General features: G+C 40.3%; 3 protein-coding genes across 13 annotated transcripts; 1 reads left to right on the top strand and 2 right to left on the bottom strand.

Moving 5' to 3' along the window:
- Positions 1-97: 97 nt before the first annotated feature.
- gltpa (glycolipid transfer protein a) lies at positions 98-5,425 on the bottom strand. The gene is made up of 6 exons (XM_063489447.1): positions 5,329-5,425; positions 4,598-4,725; positions 2,386-2,444; positions 2,181-2,314; positions 1,475-1,625; positions 98-1,372 (listed from the first exon to the last, which is right to left on the bottom strand). Exons 2-6 carry the CDS (start codon positions 4,698-4,700, stop codon positions 1,190-1,192), a joined length of 630 nt encoding a protein of 209 aa, XP_063345517.1. The 5' UTR covers positions 4,701-4,725; positions 5,329-5,425; the 3' UTR covers positions 98-1,189.
- tchp (trichoplein, keratin filament binding) lies at positions 5,346-11,158 on the top strand. 4 transcript variants are annotated; one of them, XM_063489444.1, is made up of 13 exons: positions 5,346-5,404; positions 6,580-6,774; positions 7,586-7,796; positions 7,873-7,929; positions 8,281-8,349; positions 8,680-8,853; positions 8,948-9,060; positions 9,158-9,224; positions 9,316-9,488; positions 9,580-9,661; positions 9,760-9,945; positions 10,352-10,495; positions 10,584-11,158. In XM_063489444.1, exons 2-13 carry the CDS (start codon positions 6,584-6,586, stop codon positions 10,614-10,616), a joined length of 1,500 nt encoding a protein of 499 aa, XP_063345514.1. In that variant the 5' UTR covers positions 5,346-5,404; positions 6,580-6,583; the 3' UTR covers positions 10,617-11,158. The 4 variants fall into 4 exon arrangements, with proteins under 4 accessions (XP_063345514.1, XP_063345513.1, XP_063345515.1 ...); XM_063489443.1 differs by lacking the exon at positions 5,346-5,404 and adding an exon at positions 6,092-6,215; XM_063489445.1 differs by lacking the exons at positions 5,346-5,404; positions 7,873-7,929 and adding an exon at positions 6,092-6,215 and having other exon boundaries at positions 7,586-7,829.
- Positions 11,159-11,211: 53 nt separating this feature from the next.
- Positions 11,212-27,258, bottom strand: git2a (G protein-coupled receptor kinase interacting ArfGAP 2a). 8 transcript variants are annotated; one of them, XM_063488941.1, is made up of 22 exons: positions 27,051-27,258; positions 26,852-26,933; positions 23,946-24,079; positions 23,476-23,588; positions 23,221-23,326; positions 23,008-23,094; positions 22,760-22,890; positions 22,560-22,654; positions 21,183-21,228; positions 20,717-20,768; positions 20,557-20,629; positions 20,331-20,428; positions 20,086-20,197; positions 19,841-19,983; positions 19,599-19,748; positions 16,373-16,621; positions 15,421-15,510; positions 14,041-14,123; positions 13,734-13,925; positions 13,308-13,439; positions 12,720-12,783; positions 11,212-12,583 (listed from the first exon to the last, which is right to left on the bottom strand). In XM_063488941.1, the coding sequence occupies exons 2-22, from the start codon at positions 26,901-26,903 to the stop codon at positions 12,371-12,373; spliced, it is 2,415 nt and encodes an 804-aa protein (XP_063345011.1). In that variant the 5' UTR covers positions 26,904-26,933; positions 27,051-27,258; the 3' UTR covers positions 11,212-12,370. The 8 variants fall into 8 exon arrangements, with proteins under 8 accessions (XP_063345011.1, XP_063345005.1, XP_063345004.1 ...); XM_063488935.1 differs by lacking the exon at positions 13,308-13,439 and having other exon boundaries at positions 27,051-27,249; XM_063488934.1 differs by lacking the exon at positions 13,308-13,439 and having other exon boundaries at positions 13,734-13,928; positions 27,051-27,247.
- Positions 27,259-28,000: the final 742 nt, after the last annotated feature.

Here is a 28,000-nt window from a genome sequence, read left to right on the forward strand (position 1 = left end):
CATTGATAATCACACAAATTGTCATTTTTTAATACATAATATGAAAGAACAATATTCGTTTTCTTGTACAGTATACACACTGCAACATAATGCGAGAAGACACACCACACTCATCAATCATTTGACATTTATTTGAAATTACTCCTTTAGAGATGTCAAAAACTGCAATGAAAAACCTTTTTAAAATGATGCTTAAAGGGTAAAAAGCGCCTTTAGAATGAGAAACACTGATGAGGCACCGCTTTAGAAAGACAGCACAACTTAGCATAGCAGCTAAGTATATGTTAGGCAGACTTTGCCTTCAATAGTGACGGACGTATAAAACAATAAAAACAATCAAACACAGAAAAGCTGACACAGTCGCTTAAATGAGCCGTACCTCCAGCTTAAGGCACAAACAGGTGTGTGCAATAGAGAATGTTCATGTAGAGCAGGAATAGAGAGAGGAGCCCTAAATACTGGAAGTCATGATAGTGATTGCTGGTTATAGTGCAGGTAATGATTAAGTTTAACTCCAGTCACAGACAGCTATACAATACAGTGTTTGGTGGATAAGCTGAAACATATGGATTCTTCTCTCTGTGTATTCACTTCAGTGTAACTACCATAGAGCCCTTAGTTAGAGAGATATTGCTTAAAGGTAGCATGACACTATGATTGTCCCATTATAATGGCAAAATTAAACTGTTTCCCAATTGATATTGTTTCCTCCGTGTGATTAGAAACTTTCTAATTCATAATTAATCTTGTATTTTGTGATGACTTGTTACAGGCTGATTAAATATATCAGCATCATATATCCCACACATTAACGTCTTGGTCCTGTCTGGTTAAGTTAACTTTGATTCCTGGTATAGTTCTAACACATTTCTGTGTACTGAGTACTCATAAGAATAGATATAAACACCCAACAATAATTTAAAACCTGAATGCAACATGAATGTTCAAACACAGAGTAAAGAAATGCAATTGTTATGTAAAAACAATATTTACTGGATAGCTATATTTGGATTTCTCGTCCCAGAATCAAATAAGATTGAGGAAAAGATTCACCAGCAAAGCCAGAAGTGAATATTATGCTCTGTCACAGTGAGCTGTCTTTGAAACATGCGGACTGCAGAGCTACTGAACATAAACGACTTAATGATTACATCACTCCCAATGAGGAAAACGCAGGGAAGTCCTGCATTTACACTGTGTAGTCTAGATCAGCATTCATCTTATTGTACATGTCATATATAGCATCAACAGTTGCAGAGAAGTTGATGAGAAATTTTCTGATTTTTTCCAAGCAGTCCTCTTCCTTGACATCCCGACCCTTGGAGAGGGCTCTCAGGAAATCGGACTTATACGGAGCAGCAAAAAGAGCCGCCTATAAGAACAAGCACAGATTTTATTCACAAGCCTACGCGTCTAATGAGCTTATGACACATTTATTGTATAAAAAAAATATTTGTAGCTACTTTGAATGCACCTTGAACAGTTGTTGCACAAACCAGCCGTGATATCTTTTAAGTGCTATTTCATAGGCTTTGGTGACATTGACTCGGATAAGGTTTGGATTGTTCTCGTCCTTTTCACCGTCCACCAGGCTCTGAAGGAAAACTTGGATGAATTTTAGACCCCTTTTGGACAAGAAGACATGCACAGTGATTATGGACGAGGACTTTTCTCAGCTTGACGAAGCAAGTGCAGCACAACAGTCTAAAACAGGGATGTCAAACTCATTTTACATCACGGCCACATTAAGTGGGTCAGAAGAGTGAAACTCCACTTTCTGTCAATGTAAAGACTTTTAACTACACAGTCAGTCCCTAAGATATATTAATAAAAGATGAAGAAGTGTCGTTTCAACAGAAAATCTCAGTTTTTATAATGATAAATGTGTAAAATTACAGAAAAAGTTCTGCTAGCACTCTGCACAGACAAACGATGAATTCTTTTGCTGTGGTATAAATGGCTGTTGGGGATTCTTTATCAGCAGGAAAAGATGTAAAATTGATAGTTAAAAGTATTTTTAAAACTACATTTTAAAATATAGTTAAAAGTTTAAAATATATGCCCTCCTTCATGTTTTAGAAAATTGTCCACCGGGCCTACTTGGAGTCTTTGCTGGGTTGATTTTGGCCCCTGGGCCTTATGTTTGACACCCATGGTCTAAAATGTAGAATTTCTCACACCTTTTTAGCCACATAAGTGCCAAAGTTGCTCCAACTTTGGGCCATTCTCCTCCATGCATTTCCTTCTCTGCCTCCAAAATCTGCTGGAGAGTCTTGAACCGTCCGGGGTTGCTATCATAAACGGACTTGATTTTCTGTTAAATAAAACAGTTATTGTATCATTGTATCATCCATTAGCAATGTAGAAGTCAAGGGACATACTTACTGTGATGTTACCCGATATGTCAGCCTTGATCGGTGCGAAAATAGTAGAGCCGAGGCAGTCTGAGGAGGAATATTTACACAGGCTGTGACTCGCAATTAAAGAAGTCAAAACTTATTTCCCCACACATGTGAACAAAAACTACTGAGCTCATATGAGATGATGAACATTCTCTTTGGAGGTAATCAACATCTCCTACTAATTAACACAAAAGCTAAATTTGAATCTGTATTAAACTTGACTTAAACTCCAGTTTGAATGCACAGAATCATCTGTGGGGACTTATGAACAATCTCACAACCCCTTTAGCAACTTGCTGTTAACAAATGACAAGTTAGATTTTTTTTAAATTATAGTTGTCCTTCATGATTACAATGGTATCCCAAGAGCTTAATCTCATGTTTGCTATTTGACCTGTTCATACTTGTAGACTGTTGTCTTTAAAAACCTAAGTGGTTTACACATTTGCCCCTGATACGCTTCTGAAAGCAGACACAAATCCCTTTGGAGTTGCATCAGGCATCTGGTTTTTTAAAAGAACTGAAAACTACCAAATCAAATAAATAGAGCTATGTGCTGTGGCGACCCCTCGTGAATAATGATATAGCTTTAGTAAAATGATGGAAAAAGCATGTGCAAAGTGCCAGTGTTTTTTTTTTTGCACCCTCTGGTTAAAAGTTTTAAGCCTGTGTAATCTCTGACTGCACCCTGCATCAGTGCTGCACGGCAGGTATGTTGTAGGGTGACAGGTGAGCATTGACTCTACAACTATGATTATAAATAAATAAAGTGCAGGGTTGTTAACTGAACATTCGTTAAGAAAGTGTTTTTCCTTTATTTTCCCACCAGTGACAGGTCAAAATGTCTGCGGTGACAAAAATCTGCTGTTGGACAGCGAGTATCAGACACATCACAGTGTTATCATTTGGTGTCTGTTAATTAGGCGATGCCGAGTGAATAGTAATAATGAACAACAAGACATCTCGAGTGCGGACCTCACATGGCTCATGGCTGACCCGCTAACACAACAGACAGCCTTTAGCTCTTCAGCTGTTAGTGGAAACTACCCATGACTAAGCCTTTTCTATTGTGCAATGCAGTGTAATGCATCGCCACAACACTAATGGCATCATTTAATGTGTCAGATGCCTTTAATTTCCATACACTCCATGGGGAAAAGGTTTTTGTACTAAATATTGGACTTCTGAAACTAATTATTTATCTACTAATTATTTATTACTAATAACAAGCATAAAGTAAAACTTACTAATTGAAATGACTCAAAATGATTTGAGGCAAAGCCATGATGACATTTTACTACTAACTTTTAGTACTACAGGTTAAATAGCAACTCTCTATTTAGATATAAAGAAAAACAAAATACACTGGTGTGTTGAAACAAGACTAACAGGACAGTGAACGTGTCAGTGGAGTGAAGTCTATTAGGACACTAATTAGGCAAGAGAGTTTCAGACACCTGTGTGAATGTACTATAAGTGTGCGGGATGGTAATGGCCTGTAGGAAAGTTGGCTCAAAAATTTCTGGGTCAGGAAGAATAATGGTGACAAGGAGGAAAGAGCTTAATATCGACATCAGACTTGGTTCATCTCAAGGGTTTCACGTGGCAAATTCAATGGAGGGACTTTGGCATATTAATAGAGAATGAAGCCGCACAAAGATGCCCTGGCGTACCGCAGCACCGGTGAATGGGCATGGGGAACTCAACACCGTACTAATCAATTTTCACAACTTAAAATCCAGGCCAGTGGAGTAAATTATGCATGCTAAAGGATTGTGGACAGGTTGGTGGAGAGAAACACGATCCAGAAAAGATTATCATTAGGAAGAGCAACATCGTTTTGTTAAACGAGATGGAAGTGTTGTGACAGATTTATCCTCACCACAAGTTCAGTGTTTAATAATCAGACAAATTCTAAATGAAGATTCACAGCAGTGGAAAAACACGTCCATTGCATGGGTGGTAATTTTAACGTAAACTGCACATTTTGTGCCTACTGGACCAGTTTAACAGTCCTGGAAGTATAAAGCACGATCGGTCCGTGGCATTAATCTGGAAGCCTTTGAGAGGTTAATCATAAAAACCACCACAACTATACATTTTCCCTGCTGGGATCTATTTTTTAAATTCGCAACTTCATTTGCAGTCCCATTAACATAGTCTCCCCTGTGTCACACTGTGGAAACTTCACTTACCAAAGAATGGTGGAAGGTATGACACAGCTTCCAGAAAAGGTCTTGTTTCCACCTGTCTGTCAGCTGGCAGCTGTCTGAACTGGTGCTCCATTAGCAGAGCCATCTCTTTAGTCCGGATACACTCCTAACTGTTGAAATGATAGCAACAGGCTGTCAGTCCTCCACTGCAGCTTCACAGTGATAGGAGGAGGAGAACACACAGAGAGAGAGAGAGAGAGAGAGACATCTCTCTCTATTCAAACACACACACACACACACACACACACAAATCTCTCTCACACACACACACATAGAGAAACCTCTCTCTTTCTCGCCCTTACACACACACACACACACACACACACACACACACACACACACACACACACACACACACACACACATGTCTGGTTTGCTATCCTCGTGGGGACATCCCATTGACATAATGCTTTCCCTAGCCCCTTACCCTAACCCTAACCATTAAAAATGAATGCCTAACCCTAACCCTTACCCTAAACCTAACCATAACCTAATTGTAACCCTGACAGTAAAACCGCATTTTGAGTGTGAAAATTGCTTTCAACCCCAAGGGGACCTGGATTTTGGTCCCCACGGTGCAGAAAGTCCCCACCAGGATAGTAAAAGTCAGATTTTGGTCCCCACCAGGATAGTACGAACCCGTACACATATCTCTCTTTCTCTCTCTTACACACACACACACACACACACACACACACACGGAAGTCACCTACACTGAACTCCTGGCTGCAGAGGAGCTCATGTGATCGACCTGTTAGTGATAGATCCGGGCCATCGCCACCTGCCGGGGTAAGAGGGCGGATAAACGGTACCAGACAGAAGAAACAAGTCCAGAGTAAACAGCACCTGATGTGCTCCATCAGCTGACACTGGTCTTCCTCTGTGTTTAATCGCATATGCTGCTTTGCTGCCAACTAATGGAGTCTGGTGGAATATCGCTCTTTGGATCCACTTAATTTCTCTGTTTATCTGTTAGTTAGTTATAGTTATCCCAGGATTCGTGCAAGCATATAACAACTATGTAATATCTTACTGTAAGAGACAGACAAAATAGTATCACACATGAACTCCACAGTTTGGTATTTTACGTAGATTATTTTATTTTAGTCCTTTTTAGTTTTAACATTTTGTGTTCAATGTAGTTTAGTTTGCAGAGTAGGTTTGCTCGTTCTTACTGTTAATTATTAGTTTCATATAAGTTCTAATTAATATTATTAATATCGGTAGTAGTAATAGTACTAGTGGTAGTATCAGATAGATGTGTCGAATCATATCTAATGAAAATTTAAAGGAAAGTTACAAAATTTCAACACACTGACCGAAGAGATAATCACATAAAATCATGACTTATCGACGACGACAAAGACAAAGAAAATTCAGTGGCGGAAACAAACTTCCAATTATGCGTTTCGCGTTTTCCGCCGCTAACTAAATTTGACCTTCACTTCATCCCGTAGCGTGTGAGTAACTAGGAAGTGTATGTATCGGTAACTAAGGAAAGCTGTAGTGAGTAAATTTGAGCTTTCCTTGTGTGAAAGCAAAACGTCGATTTTTTTTTTATTAAAAGCCAAGGGGAGGCAATCCAAGGTACCACCGAGAGGTAAAGTGGCTGCTATCGGTGTAGCTAAACGCTCCTTATATCCGAGTGCTGACGGGTAGTTAGAGCTGGTAGTCTTTTGTTCTTATTGTTTTCTTTATTCTTTACGGCCGTGAAATTATAATTTTTTATGGGCAGAACACCTATAACAGTGGCGATATTGAGCTGTCTTCGGCGTCAGCATTTGTTAAGTAACTAATTACTTTAAAAAGCAGCATTAGTGAATATATGATGGGGCCAAGAAACCTTTGACTTGTGATGTCTGCATTCGCGCATATTGACTGGCTACATGCCCTAATGAAACTATGTCTGCACTGTTATTTTTAGCAAATTTAATATCAAGCTTTCATTTGTGCTAACTGTTCAGGTTCATGGCTCTGCCGACACTTTCGACCCGTGTGCCCAGTCGATCTCGGGTCCTGGCCGACCAGCTGGCCCGGCAGCGGGAGCAGGAGGCCCGGTGGCGGCAGCAGTGGGAGCTGCATGCTCAGTACTTCAGAGAGCAGAGCATCCGCAGCCAGAAACAGACGGTGTGGAGCTCCCGTCAATCCTACCAGCAGAGGTAACTTCCTCCAGCATAGATGCTGGCACTCACACGGTCTCCGAAACGTTACACAAATATTGAAGCAATCCAACTAAATAACTACACATTGCTTTATATTTGGTGATTTTATTTTTGTTGCCTCCTTTCATTTTCTTGTCATTAATTTTACATGATTGCCATAACGTATTCCAGCATTATCATCCTGTTTCTCCTTTATTGCCCTCGGAGATGGCTCTGTAAGTAATCACGCCATGTCATATATAAGTTCTGTGTTATGAAAAAAGTGATAGTACTTGACACTACTCCCTACCTTCGAGCAGCCTATGGCAAAACTAGGCTAACCTTTATGTTGAAGCCTCGATTTTACAACAGCCAGATTGGTCTCATCTCAGGCTGGGAGCAGACTGACGCCCAGACCCCGGCACTTTAAAAGTGATCAGAAAAAGCTTAAAATCTAAAACCTACAGGAATCCAATGTGGTGAAGCCAGGATCATCCTGGAAATACCATAAATACTGGAATTACAATAAATAAATGTTTTCATGAATTTCCTTGGACTATTAGAATATGCTGGTATGCTAAGAGAAGTAGTGTTCAGTTGTTTGTTGTATTGTGAGTATACCATAGTGTATCTTCCTTTAAATCTGTGTAACAATATATATATATGTATGTCATATTTGTTTGTCTGTATAAATTAGTTTAAAAAATAGATAAATAGCCTTATGTTATTATATTTATTGTGTTGCTCTTTGTCATCAGTTGACAAAAATGCTAGTATTTATTTATTTTATTTTTTTTTACCCAAGTATTTTTCTTCTTTTTGTTTTCAGTATGTCAGCATACCATAAAGACAGACTGAAGGAAGAAAAGAAAGCCAGCTTGGAGCAGCGCAGGAATCGACTCAGGGTAATGCTGCAAGAGGAGCAAAACCAACTTGAGGCAGAGCTCCGAGAGATGGTGCCCGACAGGAGCACGTTGGCAAGTCAGTTGGTGCAAAAAAGTGAAGAGCTTCGCACGGCAAGAGAAGACAGAAGAAAGAAAGTTGGTGGAATATTGACCACAGTGTTGTGCCATGTAAGTTTGCAATCCCCCGTTCATGTTTTTTTGTCATGCCTAGCTTGCACAGGAGCTGCTGAGGGAGCACTGGAAGAGAAACAACCAAGAGCTGAGAAAGGTAGGCAAGTTTAAACTATTGATGCAAATGTGACAAGTTGCCGAGCCCCATACCTCAGACCTCGAGGTGTTACCACTGATGAAGTGTTTGACAGCTTCAGGAATCTAGTGACCACCCCATACGTCTAGAGAGTTCACCAAGTAGAGGAAACAGACACTTTTTGTCAAGACATCCATTTGATCTGGAAACCTATATGGCCTGTGATGCAGATATTCCATGACTTTCTGTTAACCTGATTCCAGTGTTGACTTAAGAAAAAGAAATGTTCTGGTATCCCTTCCACCCAGGGTCAAGGTCATCAGTATCTCTGTCTCAGCTTTGTCACAACTCACTCTTTCAATCTGTCTGCAGCTGGAGTCAGGATTACATAAAGATCACGTTGTCAGCCAATGGCAGGAGCAGATATCTGAGAAGAAACAGGTAGGTGGATCATTCCAGGCACCAGACAAAGTCAGTTCTGTTCATTTCAGTGTTTTAATAACTTTGATAGCCAGTATTGAAGAAGTTGCTTCAGTACTTCATAGTATAGCCCTTCTCAGGCCGGTGTTGACACATATGACCCACAAGTCATTATGTTTTTATGTGGCCAAGTTTTTATGTAATGCATCTATTTTTAATTGAACAGTGCTCGTGTACTCTGTGAGCACAGTATCACGGCCGCAACCTACTCTGGTCAGCCCCTCAAAGGTGGTGCATAATTAAGAAAGCTTTGACACTTACTGTAAGTGACCCAGCTTGTCAAACATGCAGAAAGAAGTGGCGTACCAGGAGGAGACGAGATGCTTTGAAAACGAGTACGAGAGGACCAGAAGAGAAGCTCTGGAGAGGATCAAACAAGCGGAGGAGAAAAGGAAAGACGAGGAGCGTAAGAGAGGGGAGGAGCTACGCAAGCAGATGGAAGAACTGAAGCTGAGAGAAGAAGAGGTATTCAGAGCATCAGCAAACAATTTCTTCTGTGCAAAACCACCTTTGCAGACTTTTTTTGTAAACAAGATTATTTTTTATTTTTCTCTTTCAGGCCACTCGTCTGAAAAAGGAGCAAGAGGCTCTACTGTTGCAGCAGTGGGAGCTGGAGAAGATAGAGGAAGACAGGAGGAAGGCGGAGGAACAGAGGAAGAAGTTTGAGATCGGGTATGTGAAGCTTGTTTTCCAGATGACCAAACACAAAGAGTGGTATGATACTTCAATCTACTGAGGTACTTTACATATGGGATTCATGTTGCACTAGGCGTTTCTTGATCCGTCAGTATCGAGCTCAGCTGAGAAGAAGAGCCCAGCAAGTGCAGGAAGAACTGGTAAATCATTTTTTTACTTGCAGATTTTACTGTGTAATATTCCAGATAACCTCCCCAGACCTTTTCTTTGAAATCCTTTTTATGACACCAGGAGGCCGACCGTAAGATCCTGGCAGCCTTGCTTAAAGGAGAGGAGGAGGACAGGAGGCTGGAGACTGCAAGAAGGGAAAGAGCTGTCGCTGACGCAGCCTGGATGAAACGTGTGATTGAAGAGCAGCTGCAACTGGAGCGTGAGAGGGAAGCCGAGTTTGAAGTCTTACACAGGTGAGCGCCAAGATTTAGTAAGCCTCAACTCTCCAGAAAGGCACACGTGCGGCTCTGTGAATACAAATCAATGTATCCCATTTGTTCATAGGGAAGAAGCTCAGCATGTTTGGGAGAAACGAGAAGTTCAGTGGGAGAAAGAGAGGAAAGCCAGAGAACGGCTCATGCATGAGGTAAATTTCTCTTGGAGTAAAACTTGAAGTAAAGCTTAAAGACGTGAGTTCAAATAAAAGTTGTCCTGTTTTGGGTTTTTCCTGTCTTTTTTGATAAGGTGCTTGTGGGGAGACAGCAGCAGATAGAGCTGAAAATGCAGAAGAACCGTGAGGCTCAGGAGGAATCTCTAAAGAGACGAGAAGAGCTTATCAAGGAGCTTGAGTGGGAGAGGGAATTCAGACGTCGGGAAAAGGAGCAAGAAGAGGGCCGAAGGACAGCACGGATGCAAGAGATAAATGCTCAGGTTGGATACATTTTTTTTTTTTTTTATCGGGGGGGGGGGTTCCCAGGTTTTTTTCCCCAACTACGCATTAACCTCCTAGGACCTGGCGTCCACATATGTGGACATCCCATTTTGGGTTATTAAGACCAAAATACTCAATTTTGCTCTACAAGGGCCTTGATATCCACTTACGAGGACATTATACTGCTACTGTTCGATCGAAATTTTATACGAATATCCTCATATGTGGTTCTCATTTTTCTTAGAAACAAAAATCAGGTAAAAAAAAAAATATCTGGTAATTCTTTGTTTTTACATTCATCAGGTCCCAATCAGCCCAAATATCAAAGAGAAATTAAAATTGCATGCCATGAAAGAGGCAGGTTAAGAAATCATATGTGAAGTTGTTTGTGTTCATGTTACGTAGGTGGAGCAGCAACAAGAGGCGCAGTGGGAGGAGCGGTGTAGGAAAGAACAGGAGGAAGAGGAAGAACGGGAAGCCCTTCGAATCCAAGAAGAAGAGCTGAGGCTTGAGATGCAGAGGATCGCCAAGAAAGGATACCAGGACAAGGTAAAAGAAGAGTGAAGCAGCCGTATTCATGATTCCAAGTTTAAAATTGCTCTTTAATATTAAAATATGCTTGAATCGTCTCTTTCAGATTCACAGCAGGCCACGATCAGCCTGGACATGAGAGACCTGCCAGACTGAAGTGAAGCCGAACATGAGCTGTTGTATTTTTTCTGTTAGGAATTAGCCTTAAAGGATATTTCATGCTTTTTAAAACAGCCCTATGAAGACTTAAAGGCCATTTGTCACTGTAATTACGCTGTTGGTCAACACTGAGCATGAAGCATTATGTGTTGTCAAATGATTTCAAAGTGACAGATGCACGAAGAAACTCTCCGTCCAAATTGAGGATAAAAACGTCCAATTATAAAGTTAAAATGAAAGCTCTCACCCATTGCAGTCTTTGAACACATCCTGTTGAAGCAGGCCTGCAGTGGAATTTTGTACATCTTTCACTTCTGTTGTACATTAGTGTTTTTTAACAGCCAAAAGAAAACTTTGTTCTTTGAAAGGATAAAACGTAAAAAAAAAAAAAAAGTAGGCCACATGTGCCTCCTGTCATGCCATATTGATTTAAATTCAGTTTCCATTTGTTGGACTCGAATCGATTCGTCTCTGTTTTTAGAGCTCTTGAATGTCTATAAATTTTCTATTCTGTGTGTATTAAAGCTGTTGCAATCAAATCATTTGAGCATTTTGTATTTACAAACCACAACCAGTTTTAGTTATAAATTAAGTTTATTTAGAAAATAATTATTTCCCCAAAATGCACCTTCTGCTGCATCACGCATCCCTGCACTCCATGCAAGCACAGAGATGGACGTTACTTAGAACAGATTTCAGAAGGAAAATGAAATCTGCAACACCTGGCGATGATGAACATTGGCTAGCACAGTATTACAGGATCCCATATGTTGCACATTACACACAAAACTAGCAGCAACAGAACGGAGCACAATACACGTGGACATACATACAGTATGGTTACTAGCACTAAATATTAACACCAAGAGTGGCTGTAGTGTACAGTGCAATGGGTAGCCTATTAGAAACACACCAAATAATCCTAACTTGATGCAACAACATCTCGGTGCTGGTGAAGATGATAACTTGGCCCCTGAACAAGTGTTTCTTGCATTCATTGACTTGACAAATGGGCACACATAAATAGCTGCAGTAAGTGCACTGCAGACTGGATTACACTTGGGCAGGGAGCAGGTCATATAAATAACTTTTTTTTTCTCAGTGTAACAAACATTATCAGCATTGCACTGAAACTGAAGTGTGCGTAAAGTCTTCAACTTATGGAAGCTAACAAAACCATACGCTCGTTTTTTTTTCCTTTTTTCATATTAAAACTTTACAGTGTAGTGATGCTTAAACAGTGCAATATATTAGAGGAAGCTCCTTTTGCTACAAGAGTGTTTGTAATAGCATCCAATGATAATGATTTCATGGCTCATTTATGGTTTTTCAGCATCCATGCGTGGCTTTGGTTTGATAACACTGACCACTATCATATTAATTTACTGTGCTCTTTGTCCTAATGCAAGGCATTAACTCTTTAATGATATTTTGTAATTCTAATTATCAAAGACAAAACAAGCTATTTCCCCAGCATGTTAGCTGGAAGGTCACACCCCCCCCCCCCATCAGAAAATGTGCTTCTACAAAAGCTGGCTAAGTTTCCGACTTTTCCCTTGACGCCAAGACTTTGTCCAACTTTGTCTTTAAATATTTTCAATGCTTATTCATAAATAGTTAAAAAACAAGGCATGCATATACCACAGATACAAAAAACAAAAACAATAAAATAATTATAAATGTGTATAAAAACAAAACTGAGATGCTGACTTCTTTGCAGCCCTGTAAGTGCTGTTAGTTGGTATTTTCCTTTGTGGTGATGGTGACAAGCTGCTTGGCGGCCTTGGCAATGTCATAAGCACATTGGATGACCTGCTGGGTGACCAGCTGCATGTCCGGTCCTGGGCAGCCCTCCGAAGGCACCGCCTTCCGGCACTCGCCCTGAAGCCTGCACGCACTGGAGGTCAACAAGCGCAGAGAGCCTCTCACCGTCTCTGAACGCGGCTTCTGCAGAGGAAGATTAAATGATCTTAATAAACATAGAAAAAGTCTGCTCACAGGCCTCTTCAGAAAGGGGGTGCATCCAGGTGTCAAATAACAAACAAATAACAGATCCATTCTTTGCAAGAAAAAATCAATTTACCTTGGGAAATAGGGCAGCCATTTCTGTTACAGCCACATGTATTCTTTCTGAGCAGGGTATGAAGCTGTGAGGTGAAAAGATTGAAGTCACAGTCAGAAAGTAAACCGAAAGTAACAAATATGATGGTTATAAAAGTGATACAAATGATCAATTAGCTAATCACCACTGCAATCAGGTTACTTTAAAAAGTGAGGCGCAATTTAGTTTTCAGAACACACCATGCACCATCATCATCACCAGATTACCTACAACATGCCATTTAAAAGACATTTTAAACTCGTACGTAAACAGCACTTTAATTCTACAGTAAAAAATGTCAAGATCAAAAGTCAAATATGCTGTCAGCTATACATCACTGCACAGATGCAACTTACCTTTTTTACCTAACTAAAGCAAAGTCAAAGTCAGTGCTTGAAGATAAAACATGAAATGAATTGATGGTTGAAACTCGGCATACTCAAGCATGCAGCACAATATGAAAGAAAAAGAGAAAGCTTGTTAGCAGGTGAGGCAGACCAGAAGAAGAAAGTGTCTGAGGGAGAGGAAAATAAAACTGTGCCTGGGAGGCAGGGACAGAAGCCAGAGTACCAGGAGGTGGGGTCAGGGGACCGGAGGCTGAGCGGCTGAAGGGGAGAGGGGGCCTTCTCAGCCCAGGGTACCAGAGTGCTGAAACATCCCAGGCTGTGCCTGAGCCGACGCACGCCTTCACGTTCACATGGTCTGATGGCAGGAGTGATTGGTGGCGACACCAAAACAACATGATAACAGCGGAGCAGAGAGGAAGTAGAGTGAGGAGGAAGAGTGACAAGAGCAGGACAAAAAAAGGGGGAACTGACAGGGCTTAAACTGAACTAATTATAACAGAGTAGCTATGAATGTAGGAGGAACTTGAGGTTTAAAATGAGCGCAAGGAAACGAAAGTTTAAAAAAAAACACACATATATATAAATCTGATGCAGAACTAATAAAAAATAAAAAAATAAATTAAAAAAAACCCTTTCATCTCATTCTGACCTGTCATGTTTGTTCTCCTGAGCAGCTCGCAGCAACTCCTGGATATTCTTGGTGATCTGTTCGGTCTTGCGGATGACGTCCTCTGTGCTGGGAAGCGTGGGGTCAGAGTCCATCTCCAAATCATCAAGTTCAGGGATAGAGCTACCCTCCCCCAGCCAGCCACTGCTCCTCAGCCTCCCTCTCCTGCAGAACCTGCTAAGTGGGTGAAAAAAACAAAACAAAACAACAAATCAAGCCCCCTGTTTTTTGCTATTGAACTGGACATGAAGACCACTTTGCCTCACTGACTTCTGGGTGATTTTCTTACCCCGAGTCATCCAGCTCAGAGTCATTGAACGTGTTGTCATAGTCACTTTCTGGCATGCTGCTTTGCTTCTCCAATTTTGAAGCCTGGGAGGGAAGAAAGAACAATATGAGAGAGGTCCAGCATTACTGACGGCAAAACCCAGCAGCAGCTGTGGTGAAAATACATTTTCTTCATCTAAAAAACAAAAACATAAGACTCATCTGTGTGCTGTGCCAACATGAAACTGCACAGCCACATCAAAGTGGAGTATAAACAAGTAAAGGTGATGCAGAGGACTGAATCAAACAAGCCAGTAAAGCTGTAAAGCAAAAGCACATCTACAGTTTAAAGATTTCACATTAGTAGAGCAGATTATGCTGAGATCAAATCATTTATTTGCATTAGTATGACACTTGTTACCTTTCCTAATACCTTATGAAACCTCTTGAAATGCCAAAGCAAGGCTGGATTTACGTGTGACATTTGAAAACAGCCACACAGAAAGCAACAAACCCTAAAACGTTACTTTACAAGTGCGACACAAGATTTTCTCCTCCAAAATAAAGACAAGTAAACCCCAGAGAGCCCATACTTGCAGATGTGAAGTCAGAGCTCAGAGGTGCATGCCACACAACATAGGCACGCTATCTTCATACCATATAGGGTTTGCTGTGATCTGATAGCGTGACTTAACTTTATGCAAATTCACACTCAACACTACATCTAAAAAAAACAGGAAGTTCACTGTACTACACAACATGTTCATACTCTGACAGTCTGCGTTCAAGAGTCTGAGCAAAATCCTCTCTGTGCATGCAATAGTAAATGCAGCACATTGTGGGATTATCTCATGCTTACATAAATTGTCCTCTTAGCAGATGATCAATCGCTTCACACTGCAAACCACTCACAGATTTCCACTGTTTGGCTGTCAGAGAAGTAAAAGCAAAGTAGCCAAGATTTTGTGAGAAACAGGGCATAAGGAAACTTTGTCTTATTCTTAGAGTATTTCAAATGAAAAAAAAGTCCAACTAAAACAATATATAATGTGCAATTTCTTTCCTTTGTCTTCACATAGATTGCTAAAATACTTTAATATCATCTCGTATACCAGTTTCTAGAACACAAAAAAAGCAGTGCTGCATGACAAGCACAGGTTTCTGTGCAATGCTCAGCAGTGACGCAGAGGTTTTGCCTTTACAAAACCCCACAAATTGTTTAGTAGCACAATGAGGATGATGCTGATGAAGGCAGGTATCTGGCGGTGAGGACAGCTGATGGAAGGATGGCTCATGCAGGGCAGATAAAGAGCAGGAGAACAGAGGATGAACGGGTAGAATTGGGCTCCGAGGGGATTTGCGGCGTCCCGCGAGACGCAGACCGAGTTAGGATGTACTTAACCTTTTGAGCACTGTCGTCCTTCGACCAAGACAAGGTGGATGGAAATGAGGGAAGGGATGAAGAGGTGGTCACAAAAGCGCCCCTTTCCGTCTAAAGACAGGGTTCAAATCATAATGTAACACACACACACACACAGAGATTTCTTAAAACGAAAAGACCTGTTTATGCAGACTTACAAAAAGGCTGAATGGATATTAAAAAATACTGTGTATGGAATGGAGTCGATGCAAAGCTGTGCAAAGACCGTGAGCACTGAATTCAAAATAATAAAAGTCTTTCTTAGCTTAGGATAAATCAATAGTACAAAGACAATGCAATGGAGCTTAATCCTCCTATTTTTATTCCCTGAGCTCCACTGTTTCCTTTCGGTGTACAGTGCCCTAAAAAATATCACTGAATAGCCCAGAAACTAGCTGATAAAGGAAAAAAAAAATACCAGAAACTATAAGTCACGGGCTTGGATTAAAACCAAACAGAGCAGATGGAAAGTTAAAGTGAGTGTGTAAATGTATCATGCATTACAAAAACACAGAGTATTTGTATGGCAGTTTAATACTTTATCAACATAAAAAACACAGTACAAACCAACATAAACCATGACAGCATGTTTCTGCTTGTACAACTAAGTCTTGTCTAGCAAAAAAAATAAAAAAGCAGCACTCCCATTAACAACAGATGTTTGCAGATGTGTGCGTGTTATTAAACTGGACACATATTGTGATTGCTCTGGCTCTATCTAACATTGCATCGCATTGTGGTTTTTAATGAGTCAGTCTTTGAAGTAGCCAAAAATTTAAAAAAAACCAAAACAAAATAAAACGTGCGTAGTGGAAAACGAGTAAGGAGAGACACAAACACAGGCAGGGGAAAATGTCTGCAGACAGGATGAAGACATGAGGGACAGTCACTGAAGGAAAATGGCAAAGGAGAGCAGGGAACAGGTCTTACTTACATGAGGTGGGAAGGGTTGCAAGGTGGGGATTCCCTCCTCTGAGTAGGGAGTTTCCCCTTTAGGGAGATAGGGCTTCAGGCCTGAGCCGGTCTCATACATAGACATGGGCCGACTGGCCCGTGCAGACTGCCGGCGTTTCAGGGCAGAGGGACTGGAGGGGTCAGGGTAGTCTGTACCGCTGGGGATCTGATAGATATTGGTAGTGACCTGCCGCCTGAGAGAGGTGTTCTCGCTTTGCAGAGATTGCAGCTGGAAGAGATGTCAGCAATACACTAAGAGGGGCGCTTAGCTTTAATGCCACTGTTTCTCTAGATAGCACTATTTAAATTTTGATAGATTGTTGCCGCTCCTACTGCCAAGGATATAATTTGGCAGAAACCACCAATCTTTCCAGATACAGAGTTTGAAACATGTTCTTTTCTGGCACGTCACCAATATACAAAACCTGAAGCTGTTTTCACAACTATGAATGAATTACAAAAAAAAAAAAGTCCATAGCTATGCAGAGAATGCTCGCTCAAAGCTCTGATAGATTTTCATCACAACACCCCTCCTATAGAAAAGTGTCGTGCTGAGTACCCTTCACTAATCATTACTAATCATTGCCATTCATATTCAAACAGCTTTAGATTCCGTTTACTTGATGACAGTATCCAGTAGTTAGGCATCTATAGTGCGGAGAAATTCAAATTCAAGGTCTCGTCTGAAACAGCATCAAAGGAATAACATGAATTTTGGTTTGGGTGGATTCTTTTTGCCTATCAGTGCAAAGCAAGTGATAAGCAAGCAAAAGATCATTGTACAGGTAAGAAACACAGGTGCAGTTCAAGTCAAAGATTCAGCTGCAAGGAAAGGTTTGTGAACGCTTTGGAATAATCATGATTCCTGCATTAAAAACTAATAAACATGGTATGATCTTCACCCAAGTTACAATTATAGACCAACACAATCTGACAAAACCAATTAAAAAAAAAAAAAACTTTTTTATTTTATATATATCGAACACACTGAATAATCCCTCCCAGTATAAGCATGAAAAAGTAAGTGAACCTCTATGACACAGATTTCTCCAGAAGTACTTTAAGTCACGTGATCCAAGTCAGTCTATGAACAATATCTAGGAGGACTATAGAGGTTTAGGAGGACTAGAGGTGGACAAAGCTGGAAAATACTACTAAAGCATGGATGAAAAAACCTTTGGCTTAAATTAAACAGAAAAAGTACAAACTACATTAGGACTCTCTTTATGAATGAATCTTTAAGAGAATGGTGCTGATTGAGAGACTTCAAGCTGTCCTAAGTAATCACAAAACTTACATTTGATAGAAGACCACCTGGATGTCCTGTAGTACTTCAAGGATAATATGGATATCTTAAATGATATACTACACACCAACACCAGCTTTGAAGTATGGTGAAGAGAGCATCATGGTTTGGGAATGCTTTGCTGCCTGAGGGTCTGGAGGCTGAGGTTGAATGACGTAACAAGGCAATGGAGACAGGCTAATTGAAAAAGAGGACAAGGTTTTTCAGGTTTTTGAAAATGCTTCAACCTCTTCAGATGTTTGCTCTTCTTCTTGCACCTTGGGTGAAGTTGTCTCAGAAACCTTTACCCTGTTTCCCCACCTTTTTCAAAGATCACGTGAGAATCCGACTTAACCCAGATAAGATGTTGTAGCACAGCCCAATGCAGGCTGTTCAAGATCTTCCAGAAATCCTGATCCAGAAATCCTGAACTTTTGAAGAAACTGTCCAAAATTTCTCAATATTGTGCAAATCTCATAAGAAGCTACAGGAAACACCCGCTAGAAACTACGGTTGGTAAAGGAAGTTCAATAACATTAAAGAGTTCACTTATTCCCCCCCAAACCTGAAGTAAGTGCTAACTCAGTGTGTTCACTAAAGTCAACGAAAAATACAACAGTTTGTGTATTTTTGTTGCATTTGTGGAGAGTCATCGTGTTGGTCTATACCTGTGACTGAGATCATTATCGGACCACATTTTATAGCTTAACCAATGCAGAAATCCAAAGCTTTCCACGGTTCTTCTTCCAGGTTTACAGTACTAACAGACTGACTCAGGAATTATAAAGGGATTCAGGGATGCTCTAAACATCAAGATTTGATCAAGAATACTACAACTACTTTAAAACTGTGATGAAGATTAACAGCGATAAAGCTAAAGATTGTGCTTATGTGATCACGAACTGATATTTAAATATAAAAAGCTAACAAAATAAGAAACATTTGTCCTTTTGAAACTACAAGGTACCACCACAGTAAGCCAAGAAAAGCCACAGTGCTGCACGTTTTCTCTACTACATCTCTATCTAAATGATGCTGTGTGCTACCGTTTACTGCAGGGGGAGAAACAACAGAAGACTGAGTGCAGCTACGTGAATGCTCTAGATGCTCTTCATCAGCTCTAAAAGTAAAACGACAACATTGTAACATCACTGTTACTTTACCCTGGGTAAGCTTTATACCAGGTTTACTTTACCAAATAAGTAAATAGTAACTTAATAACTTCCAATTTGGTTTAGTTTTAGCAAGATAAAACTGTATAAATCTCAAATGTCTCCCATTAAATCATCAGTTGAGTGTAACAGTATAAGGTGAGGTGTTCTGTGAAAAATAGCCAAACAAAAAATCCACATGTGCTAAAGCATGTTCCCAAAACAGCTGGAAATCATCCAAAAACATTCATTGCAATAAACACAGTATATGTGACAAAGCAAGGCACACACATACAATTTCAGTTAGTCACTGTGTATTATCAAAGGGATTAAAAACAAAACAAAAAAAACAAAACACCATCATCAATTATATCATGCTTTTTCTTCAAACATGCTTGTTAGTAACATTAGACCGGCTTTAACTTTAATTTATAAATTAGGTGGGAAAAGTGACTTTGGTGTTAAACCAAAACACACACACACAAAAAGGAAAAAACAAAACAGAAATCTCTGGTTTACATTCAGACTCTGAAAATTGAACATGCTGGCCATAACAGAGGGTGGACCAGCAGGGTGTCACAGCAGCCTTATCGTACCACAGAGCATTCCTATTCAGGTGGTTCGGCCGTGATTACTAAACACAGGCTGGGCCTCCACACCAGAGAGCGTTCGCACTGTGCAGGAGAAGTGCTCTGCTGACCGCTGTGCCCCCGCCCCTTCTAGTCCGGCCCTCGATGTTAGTGATCTTACGAGTGGAGCGCGGTGGGTACCTTTTTCTGCATGAGCCTCAGCTCATCGCTCAGACTGTTGTTTGCTTTCATGAGTTGCTGGATCTTTGCTTCAGAGGCAGAGAGGGCGTTTTTCACCTCCAGGTATTCTTGCATAGTGATGGGTCCGTCTGAGAGGTCCGAGTCCAGGCTCTGTTAAAGACATGCCAAACAAAACAAAGAGGTGAATGATGCAAAAGAGATTTCATTCAGGGTTTTAGTTTGTGAAAATACTGTCTGGGTACCTTGGTCCTGTCTCCTTTGCTTGATGGGAGTTCTTGATCTGTATCCTCATCAGATGCCACACTATCATAGTCAGGCTGGTCATTGTCCTGGCTATCACTACAGTGTCTGACGGCCACGTTCTTCATGATAAGTTCAACATTGTCTAGGACAAACAAGAAAAAAACAACTTGTGCTTTTACTCTATATCTTCATGAGACTCGGGTGTCGGGGATATTTTTAAAGAAAGTAACAAGAAGACACCGACCTTTGGGACTGACTATCGGATTCCCTTGCTGTCTGCGCTTTGCTTCACTTAATATGTCAATGACCAAAGTTGCAAATTCATGTGCATTAAATCTTGCAAGCTTTTGTCGCCCCTAAATAACACACAGAAAGAAAGAAAAAAACCACAAAGAAATTACACAAACAATGCACAAACTTTAAGGTAACAACAGAGAGAAAACCAACACAACCACATGTTTGCAGGGGTGTTCTGCACAGCTGACTTGCCTGGTTTCGTGTCGATGAATACTCCGGATTCACAGGAAGGAAAGGAACCACAGTTGTCTCTGTGACCAGCGTGCTGTGATTCTGTGTTGCCAACCACACTGCAGAGAATGAGCAGAGTGCTGTTTAAGGCACGAGTACAGCTGCAATGCTAGTGGAGGTGTTGAAGAGTGCGTGTGAATACCACTATAGATGCATTTGAGTCCTCTGGTAAGGGGTAAAACTCTACCTGCATCAGTCTCTCGCCTGTCCACTTCATCATACACGTCCATGGCCAACTCCTCAAATAAATGATTACTGAGCTACATTAAATAGAAAAGAAAGAAAAATCACACCTGAGCAAACTTCAGGGGAGAATATTTAAAATGAAACACAGTGAAAACACTTACAGACTGCAGTTTCTTTTTCGCTGCCTTTGCAAGTTCCGATAAATCTGCACTGCTGCAAACAGAAAATTGTGTTTGTGAACATTTGTTAATAAATTCGTAGGTCTGTAGGTCTATTGCTACTATAATGCAGTTTATTTTCAGTAATACTTACATGTTCCTGATCCCAATAAATGAAAGCAGTTAAAACAGATCACATGTGTCATTTGCCGTGCAAAAGTATTTTTCTGCTCTTTTTCTGCTTTGAAATTAGAGCTAATAATGAAAACTACTTCCCTCGGTCTGTTTCCTCTAAAAGACTACAGCAAGCTTAACTTCATGTCAGAACAAGACTCACAACTAAAACAACCATCACTAAATGCCTCACTGCATTCACTCTGCTGGCTCAGTTCAACTTAAACTCATTCACTCAGGCGCATGTTAATTGGTAGACATGCATCATGCTGACGTACAGCTTCTGCTTTCTTACCTGTCGGCCATTTGTGGAACGATGAAGTGCTGGCCGCTTTTATGATCTGAAAGGAACAACATGAAAGTTCTGGATAAGTGCCAAAATCCTTCAGGGCAATTACAGGAAATGTATTCACTGTCTGTTAATCACAATTTCAAATCTGTATTTAGCTCATAAGCAAATTTGATCAGCTGTAGAGCCACATCACTAAAACACCTACAGCACTGTGCAAAAGTCTCAAGCCACCCCTTATTTCTTTATACTTTCAAAGTAAAAGAAGAAATAGGTGCAGCTATTATATAGTATTAATGCAAAAACAGAATTCTATTGAGCTTGAAAGTTAAAGAATAAAGGGCCTATCACCACCTTTATTCTTTAACACAGCCTGAACCTCTTAGGCAGCTTTCTTGTCATTTCTTGAAGTAGTCTTCAGGAATAGTTCTCGAGGGTCGTTGAAGGACATTCAAAGCTCTTCTTTGGATGTTGGCTGCCTTTTGTTCTGTTCTCTAACAGGATGATCACACACTCCTTCAATAATGCTGATGTCGGGGCTCTGGGGAGGCCAGTCCAAGACTTAGCATTCTATTGTGTGTTTTTCAATCCAGGTCTGCTTTTACTGCATTGCAATGTGTTTGGGATCATTGTCATAATGAAAAATGAAGCTGATGCCAATAGGATGTTTTCCAGATGGCACTGCATCTGATATTAATGTTTTGCTTTCATGAGTCCATCAATTTTGATGACTAACTAAAATAGAGCCCCAAACCACGACAGAGCCTCCGCCTTGTTTCAAGCTCTAGGCACTCACTTTTGTACCTCTCTCCTGACCTCCTCTGTATATATCAAAGATGCTTTGAACCAAAACGTTCACATTTTATTGACGCTATAACTGTTCTCACTGATTTTCAGTCCTGTTCTTGTGTAATTTTGCCTCGGCCTTTTCTCCCAGTTTGAGGCTTCAGTGAACAGTAGATGGATCAACTGAAGGGCAGGATGGATCTCTCAGGTCCTGTGTCAGGTCTGTGCTGGATTGTTTCACATTTCTTGAGGATATGACTTTTAGATACTGTTCGTCTGCTGTTTTTAGGTCTCCCACTTCTTCTTTTGCCCTCCACTAGTCCAGTTTCCTCAAAATTATTAAGTCCACACTGCACAGCATGCTCAGATATGTCAAGCTTTCAGCCAGTGGCTCTTAGAATCACTTTGTTGGTGCAAAAATACTATTTTATTTTTACAAAAACATTTGGCTCCTTGGAAGAAATTTTTTTTTTTTTTATTTTAAATGAGGAGTAGGTCAAGAGTTCTTGCACATTGCTGTTCACCCAGCAGCAGCAGCAAATACTGCTTTTTCAGCTTTTTTTAAAATTTTATTTTAAATGACACATCACCGCTTACCTGGTTTTCGTCCACACAAGTAAAACGCCAGTCGATCGGTTAGTTCATACTGAATTTCCACCAGCCTGTCTGCCAGGTCGTTGTGGCCAGCTTCTCTACAAAAACATATTTAAAACAACAATTAACAAAAAGTCAAATTAAGCTTAATATTTTGTCTTATATATAAAGAATTTTTTTAAATAATAAACACGTAGGCTTGCCTTGCACAGTCAATGGGAGTTTTGCCACTGCTGTCTGGAGCACCAGGATCTGCCCCATAAACGGTTAACAGTTCAACCTGAGATACTTGCCCAGCCTTTCCAGCTACATGCAAAGGAGTGCTTCCCTTTTCCTGCCCAAGACAATGATCAACATAACAAAAGCCAGAACATGAGCCAGAATTTGACAGAAAAAAAAAAAACATATGCAAAAACACGGAAATGATACTTTTAAATACAGAAGGTCTTACAGGATGAAAGAAATTTGCTTGAGCTCCCAGTGTCAGCAACCTCAAACAAGTCTCCAGATTACCAGTGCGTACGCTTGAGTGAAGTTGCTGGGGAAAAAAAAGAAAAAAACAAATTTAACTGTGACTTTAAAAAGCACAACAATAGAGCTCTGTTCAAAAACGTGCTTCATTTTTTTCCCCCGTGGATCACTGTACCCAACCATTTCTCCTCACCTTGCTTAAATCCTTGGCTGTTGAGCTGTCATCCTCTCGGCAAGGCATGCGATGGACAAACGCCAGCATTTGATATTTGGCTCTTATAAACTCTGATTTGTTTGGACTTTTGGGATGCCATGAAACACACACACACACACACAAAAGACATTGAGAGACTATGAATGAGAAAGCAGCAAGAGAGTCATTTTTGTTATTTTTTTATTAAAAAACAAAAAAGTACTCCATAATCATTTCCAAACATTTATGACTCACTGGAGTTTGTCCTGAGGGTTGGCCTTGCGTTTTCCACTCGTCACAGACGCAGGGTCCAGAAGGGAGTGCTCCCAAATTGAATTCGCACCGTTGTTGTATAATGTCTGAACCATCTAGGTTAGATTAAAAAGGAAAGCATCGTGTATAATTTGTCATATTGATTTAGACCTTCGAATGGTGAGGGGAAAATAAATAAATAAATAAATAAATAAATCCCCTTCCTGTGCTGCACTTGCTATATTTGGACAAAAATCAATACACCTCAGAGGATCTGCTGCACTTGATGTCATACAGCTCTACTGAATTTAAAACTGAAGTAATACTAACCCAAACCCAAGTATAACATGCTCTAATGGCTTTAGTTCAGCATCTAAGCACAGAAACTACAAGTAAGACAAGTTCACAGCCAGTTGAATAAATATGCATGCAACAGCTGAATGATCAAAATATTTCTGTTGAGGATTATTTACCTGCAGCTGTGTAGGGGGCCATGGCGTGTGCGTCAGGTGGCGCACTTGGGAGCTGTGTCTGCCCAGGCTCCGATGAACACTGCAGCACTCGTCACAGATCAACACGCCTCTGTTCACCGAGGCCCAGCGAGGTTCTGAGTGAGAACAGAAAACAACCAAGTCACAATTATGATAGATAAATTGTGCACTTAGAGTATAATCTTGGAGTTCGAGCAGTTCACTGGTTTTACTTCGATCAAGCCGAGGAAGTTAATCTTTCTTTCTCTTTTTATCATCATTCAAATCAACTCAGTGCTTCTCTTTCGACAACAAGCTGGACCCAAAGAGTCTCCTGTTACCGCTGTTGTAAGATGACTACTACAGGCAGGTGCTTACTTGGTAATAATTATGATATTTTGCTTTTTCGTCCAAGGAAAAAACATCATTTGATAGTTCTTACTCACAAGTACTGCTAATTTACCCAAAGTTTAATACAGTTTATTCTGCTGTGCCATAGGACTCTTGAAAATTATAGGCAAGCCACACTGATATCAGTACTTCACACACCATTATGCACCTACAAAAATGAGCTCTCAACTGTTTAGAGGCACAGAAGTAACCGTTTTACATGGATCCCTCATGATTCTGACAGATCTAGCTGAATTGGGCTTAAGACAACTATCTTTTAGGTTCCTAGCACCCTAAAAAGAGTTGTGATTTCATGACAGAAAGAGATAATATCGGAGTTTCGAGACAACATAAGAGTTTCAGTTGGGCCAAAGATGCCACAGAAGGAAATAATCGGCAGAATCTGATTGTTTTGATAGCATAAATAGTCCCCATATGTATAAGGTATTTAGTTTTTGATTGCTATGGCATGATTTTATGAGTTAAAGCATATTATTTTGAGGACCCCTTAGCACAAAGCTGTCCCCAGACCTGCTCTGAGAAAACAAACATATAGTTATCTATAGTTGAGAAAGGTCCCTGAAAAATATGCTGTTTAATCCTGCTCAAGTGGCATTTGCTGAAAACTAGAGTCCTGCTGGAAGAAATAGCTGAGGCTTTTGAAAATGGTTATTTCATTTTTTATTTTTTTTTTAAATCTTCATTGGCTTTCAACACATGGGATTAACAAAATGTTGGTGTTGGAGTCTTCATTACATTTCTGGACACTAGATCACAATGTAACGCATGTAATATAATTAAACATAATAATATCACAAGACGCTGAGTGGAGGCTTTAAGATTTAATGAAGACAAACACAATCCAAGAAAGAAAGAAAAGAAAAAGCCAAACTCAAAACAGGCTGTGAAAAAGGTCACATTCATAGTCATGTATCGCCTTTCTGACTGCAGATTTAGGTGAAGCTATGGGTTGTGTAAAAAGGAAGTGAAGACTAGCGCTTGTAGGTCGAGGCGCCTCATAACAGAGCAGCTTCCTCTTTCAAAGCACTATAAAGAAAATACCTGAAGAACTAATAATCTTAGAACTGAGCTGCAATATTAACCTAATGCGTGGTGTTTTTTGCCCTATGAATTAAAAGTGTACTATGACTCTGTGACCAAAATAAATGTGTTTACTTAACCTTGACCTATTTTGCACGGTTCATGCAGTGCAAAAGTCGCAGAGTTGTCTTCCATCTGTGCACAGACTCTTCTTGACAGCAAACATCAAGACTAGAAACACTGTAAAATGATACAACACTAAAGCCCACTGAGTTTTAAGCAGATAGAGTGACGGGACAGGCGCTGTAAAAATCCCAACAGCAGCTGCAGTGCAGGAGCAACAGATGCAGGAGGTCGCTGGACAGATTGTGGCTCCTGGTCCCCGAGTTTTCAGAATCTCCTTCTAACAACTCTCCCTCAGGACCTCCCGAGTCTCAGTGCTCTCCTCAGCACGTGCTGCTAAATTTAATACCACATCTTGAAACGCTAAAAATATTCACACCCAACAACTGGTAGCAGCCATATAGTGGGGCAATCCAGGGCAGTTGCTGAGGAGAGCTCAGGGTTAACTAATGACATGAGTGACATGATGACAGACGAGCTTCTTAATATTTGCGTTCCGCTGAATGATGCAAAACAAACCAATGTATTTTCTATTATTAGACTTTGTTTAATTTACAGTGCATTATGTCGCCACAAGAAGAAAAAAAAATAAAATCTCTCCTGCATTGAGTATGCGGTCAATTCACTCAGCATCCTGTTTTGCTTCCTGTGCCTGCTGAACAGCATCACGTCATTTCTATACAAGTGGAACTTCTGTAAGTACAGCCTCAGACACAATACAACAATTGTATGCTCAGCTCTCAGAGCTTGGTGCCATTGGTCCCGAAAAACAGAGCTCTGTTAGAGAGTGCTGGTGTACCCTGATGCCATATAAGTGGTTATAGCACTATTTTTTTTACTCTATTACATTACAAGTGACTGGTTACAGATGACACGGACTGCAGATTTGGGTTAAGGATGCAACGACTTTTTAAAATAATCAAATCTTTATGAATACAGTAGGAAATACAACAGTCATTACTCATTAACACCTTTAGTTCAGCTGAGTTACATCGTGCCAGAAGACCACTGTTATGCCCCCTTTTTTATTGCACTTTACTCATGAGAAACAGTTAATCCCAGCAGTTGAAAGTTAATTTTATAACGGGCATATAAAAGGGACATATCATATAATTATAATAGGGTTTTGGTTGGTTATTAAACCAAGCAGCACCCTAAAAACTCCTTTCATGAAGGGAGCTATGGCGTTAGACAAGAATACTAACTAGGTAAACTGGATACCCTAAATTACTGTAAAGAGAAACCAACGTGTTGCCAGCGCTGCTAATCGGATTTATTTAGATTTGGGGTGTTTCTTAAGCACCAAATGTCAGCTAACAGACAAACACTGCATGGATGGTGTGAGTTTTACTTACCTGGGACACAGCAATCTGCGCAGACCTCAGTGTTTCGCAGGCGTTTAGACATCCTCAACTCGGGAAGAAACGCCTTTTAAAACTGAGTAGAGGAAATTGTGTCCGTTATGCTAACCATTGATTACTCTGTTAAGATGCCTTCCGCGTTAGCTAAACCCAGCAAATTAAAAACAATCCAACAACTAACTATCGTACTTACTTCCTTTTAACCGTTGCGAGCCTTTTCGTTTTGGCTAGCGTTGGAGTTATGACCATGATAACATTTCCTCCCGCTACAACGCCGCTCGTCTGCAAGTGAGCTGACTGAGCAGCCACCTGATTAGCTAACTAGCCTGTGCACACTTGGTAGTTTACTCCTCTGCCTCTAGACAGCAGCATTTAGCGCTAGCGCGATCCCAGAGGCAGCTGTGACTGTGACCTATAAATGTGGTTTAATGTTCCCATAGTTTTGACTCTCAGGAAATAAACCTCTTAAAATAATACGAATAAGTCCTGCTTGAAATTTGTTCCGATTCTCTAATTTTATAGCTACGGGTAAACATGAAATATGAATACAACACAATACTTATGGAGCTCGTTTTTGTCGGTAAACAACCTGACAGATTAAAATCAGGGTTTTAATTTTCCCTAAAAGTGGTGAGTTTGATCTACTCACCTTGGAGTACACTGTAGTATTTTTTATATCTTAAATTAAGCTCCATAAATGTTCACCTACCGACGGCCTTTTAAATCGCGCTTTGTACATCTTTAACACTGATGCAATTTTAGATTAAAAAAATAAAAACGGCAAGTGACCGACCCAGATACAAGACATGAAAACAGTATTAAATCATGTATTAAATTTTGACTCCGTAGAGCAGAAAAAGGCACCGAACGTAACTGAGACAGAGGAGTTTTTAATTAATATTGATTTGTGAAGTTTAAAACAATAGGCCGGATACATACAACGTTATATACTAGCTTTAAATTTAGCAGGCGTAGTTATATACATTATAACCTGGCGGTACAGATTTAGATTTTTAACCCGCATCCGCCCCCTCCCTCAAAACGTAATATTGCCGATCCCATTTCAATGTTATAGGGCACAATAGGACAATTAACTTTCTGGGAATTTACATGGTTTGTTTAGCTGATGTCTGCACGATATAG

Source organism: Pelmatolapia mariae, linkage group LG12, assembly GCF_036321145.2.
Source record: "Pelmatolapia mariae isolate MD_Pm_ZW linkage group LG12, Pm_UMD_F_2, whole genome shotgun sequence".
NCBI lineage: Eukaryota > Metazoa > Chordata > Actinopteri > Cichliformes > Cichlidae > Pelmatolapia > Pelmatolapia mariae.

What these genes read in the sequence shown, in the direction of transcription:
- gltpa (XM_063489447.1), bottom strand. Translation starts at nt 4,700, where the DNA reads ATGGCTCTGCTAATGGAGCACCAGTTCAGACAGCTGCCAGCTGACAGA. An exon ending in ATACCTTCCACCATTCTTTG is followed by an intron (nt 2,445 to 4,597) that starts GTAAGTGAAGTT and finishes ATTCCTCCTCAG; the next exon opens with ACTGCCTCGGCTCTACTATT. An exon ending in GCACTTATGTGGCTAAAAAG is followed by an intron (nt 1,626 to 2,180) that starts GTGTGAGAAATT and finishes CTTGTCCAAAAG; the next exon opens with GGGTCTAAAATTCATCCAAG.
- tchp (XM_063489444.1), top strand. Translation starts at nt 6,584, where the DNA reads ATGGCTCTGCCGACACTTTCGACCCGTGTGCCCAGTCGATCTCGGGTC. An exon ending in GAGAACGGCTCATGCATGAG is followed by an intron (nt 9,662 to 9,759) that starts GTAAATTTCTCT and finishes TTTTTTGATAAG; the next exon opens with GTGCTTGTGGGGAGACAGCA. An exon ending in AGAAAGGATACCAGGACAAG is followed by an intron (nt 10,496 to 10,583) that starts GTAAAAGAAGAG and finishes CGTCTCTTTCAG; the next exon opens with ATTCACAGCAGGCCACGATC.
- git2a (XM_063488941.1), bottom strand. Translation starts at nt 26,903, where the DNA reads ATGTCTAAACGCCTGCGAAACACTGAGGTCTGCGCAGATTGCTGTGTC. An exon ending in CGCAGATTGCTGTGTCCCAG is followed by an intron (nt 24,080 to 26,851) that starts GTAAGTAAAACT and finishes GTTCTCACTCAG; the next exon opens with AACCTCGCTGGGCCTCGGTG. An exon ending in GTTCCACAAATGGCCGACAG is followed by an intron (nt 20,769 to 21,182) that starts GTAAGAAAGCAG and finishes TTCTGTTTGCAG; the next exon opens with CAGTGCAGATTTATCGGAAC.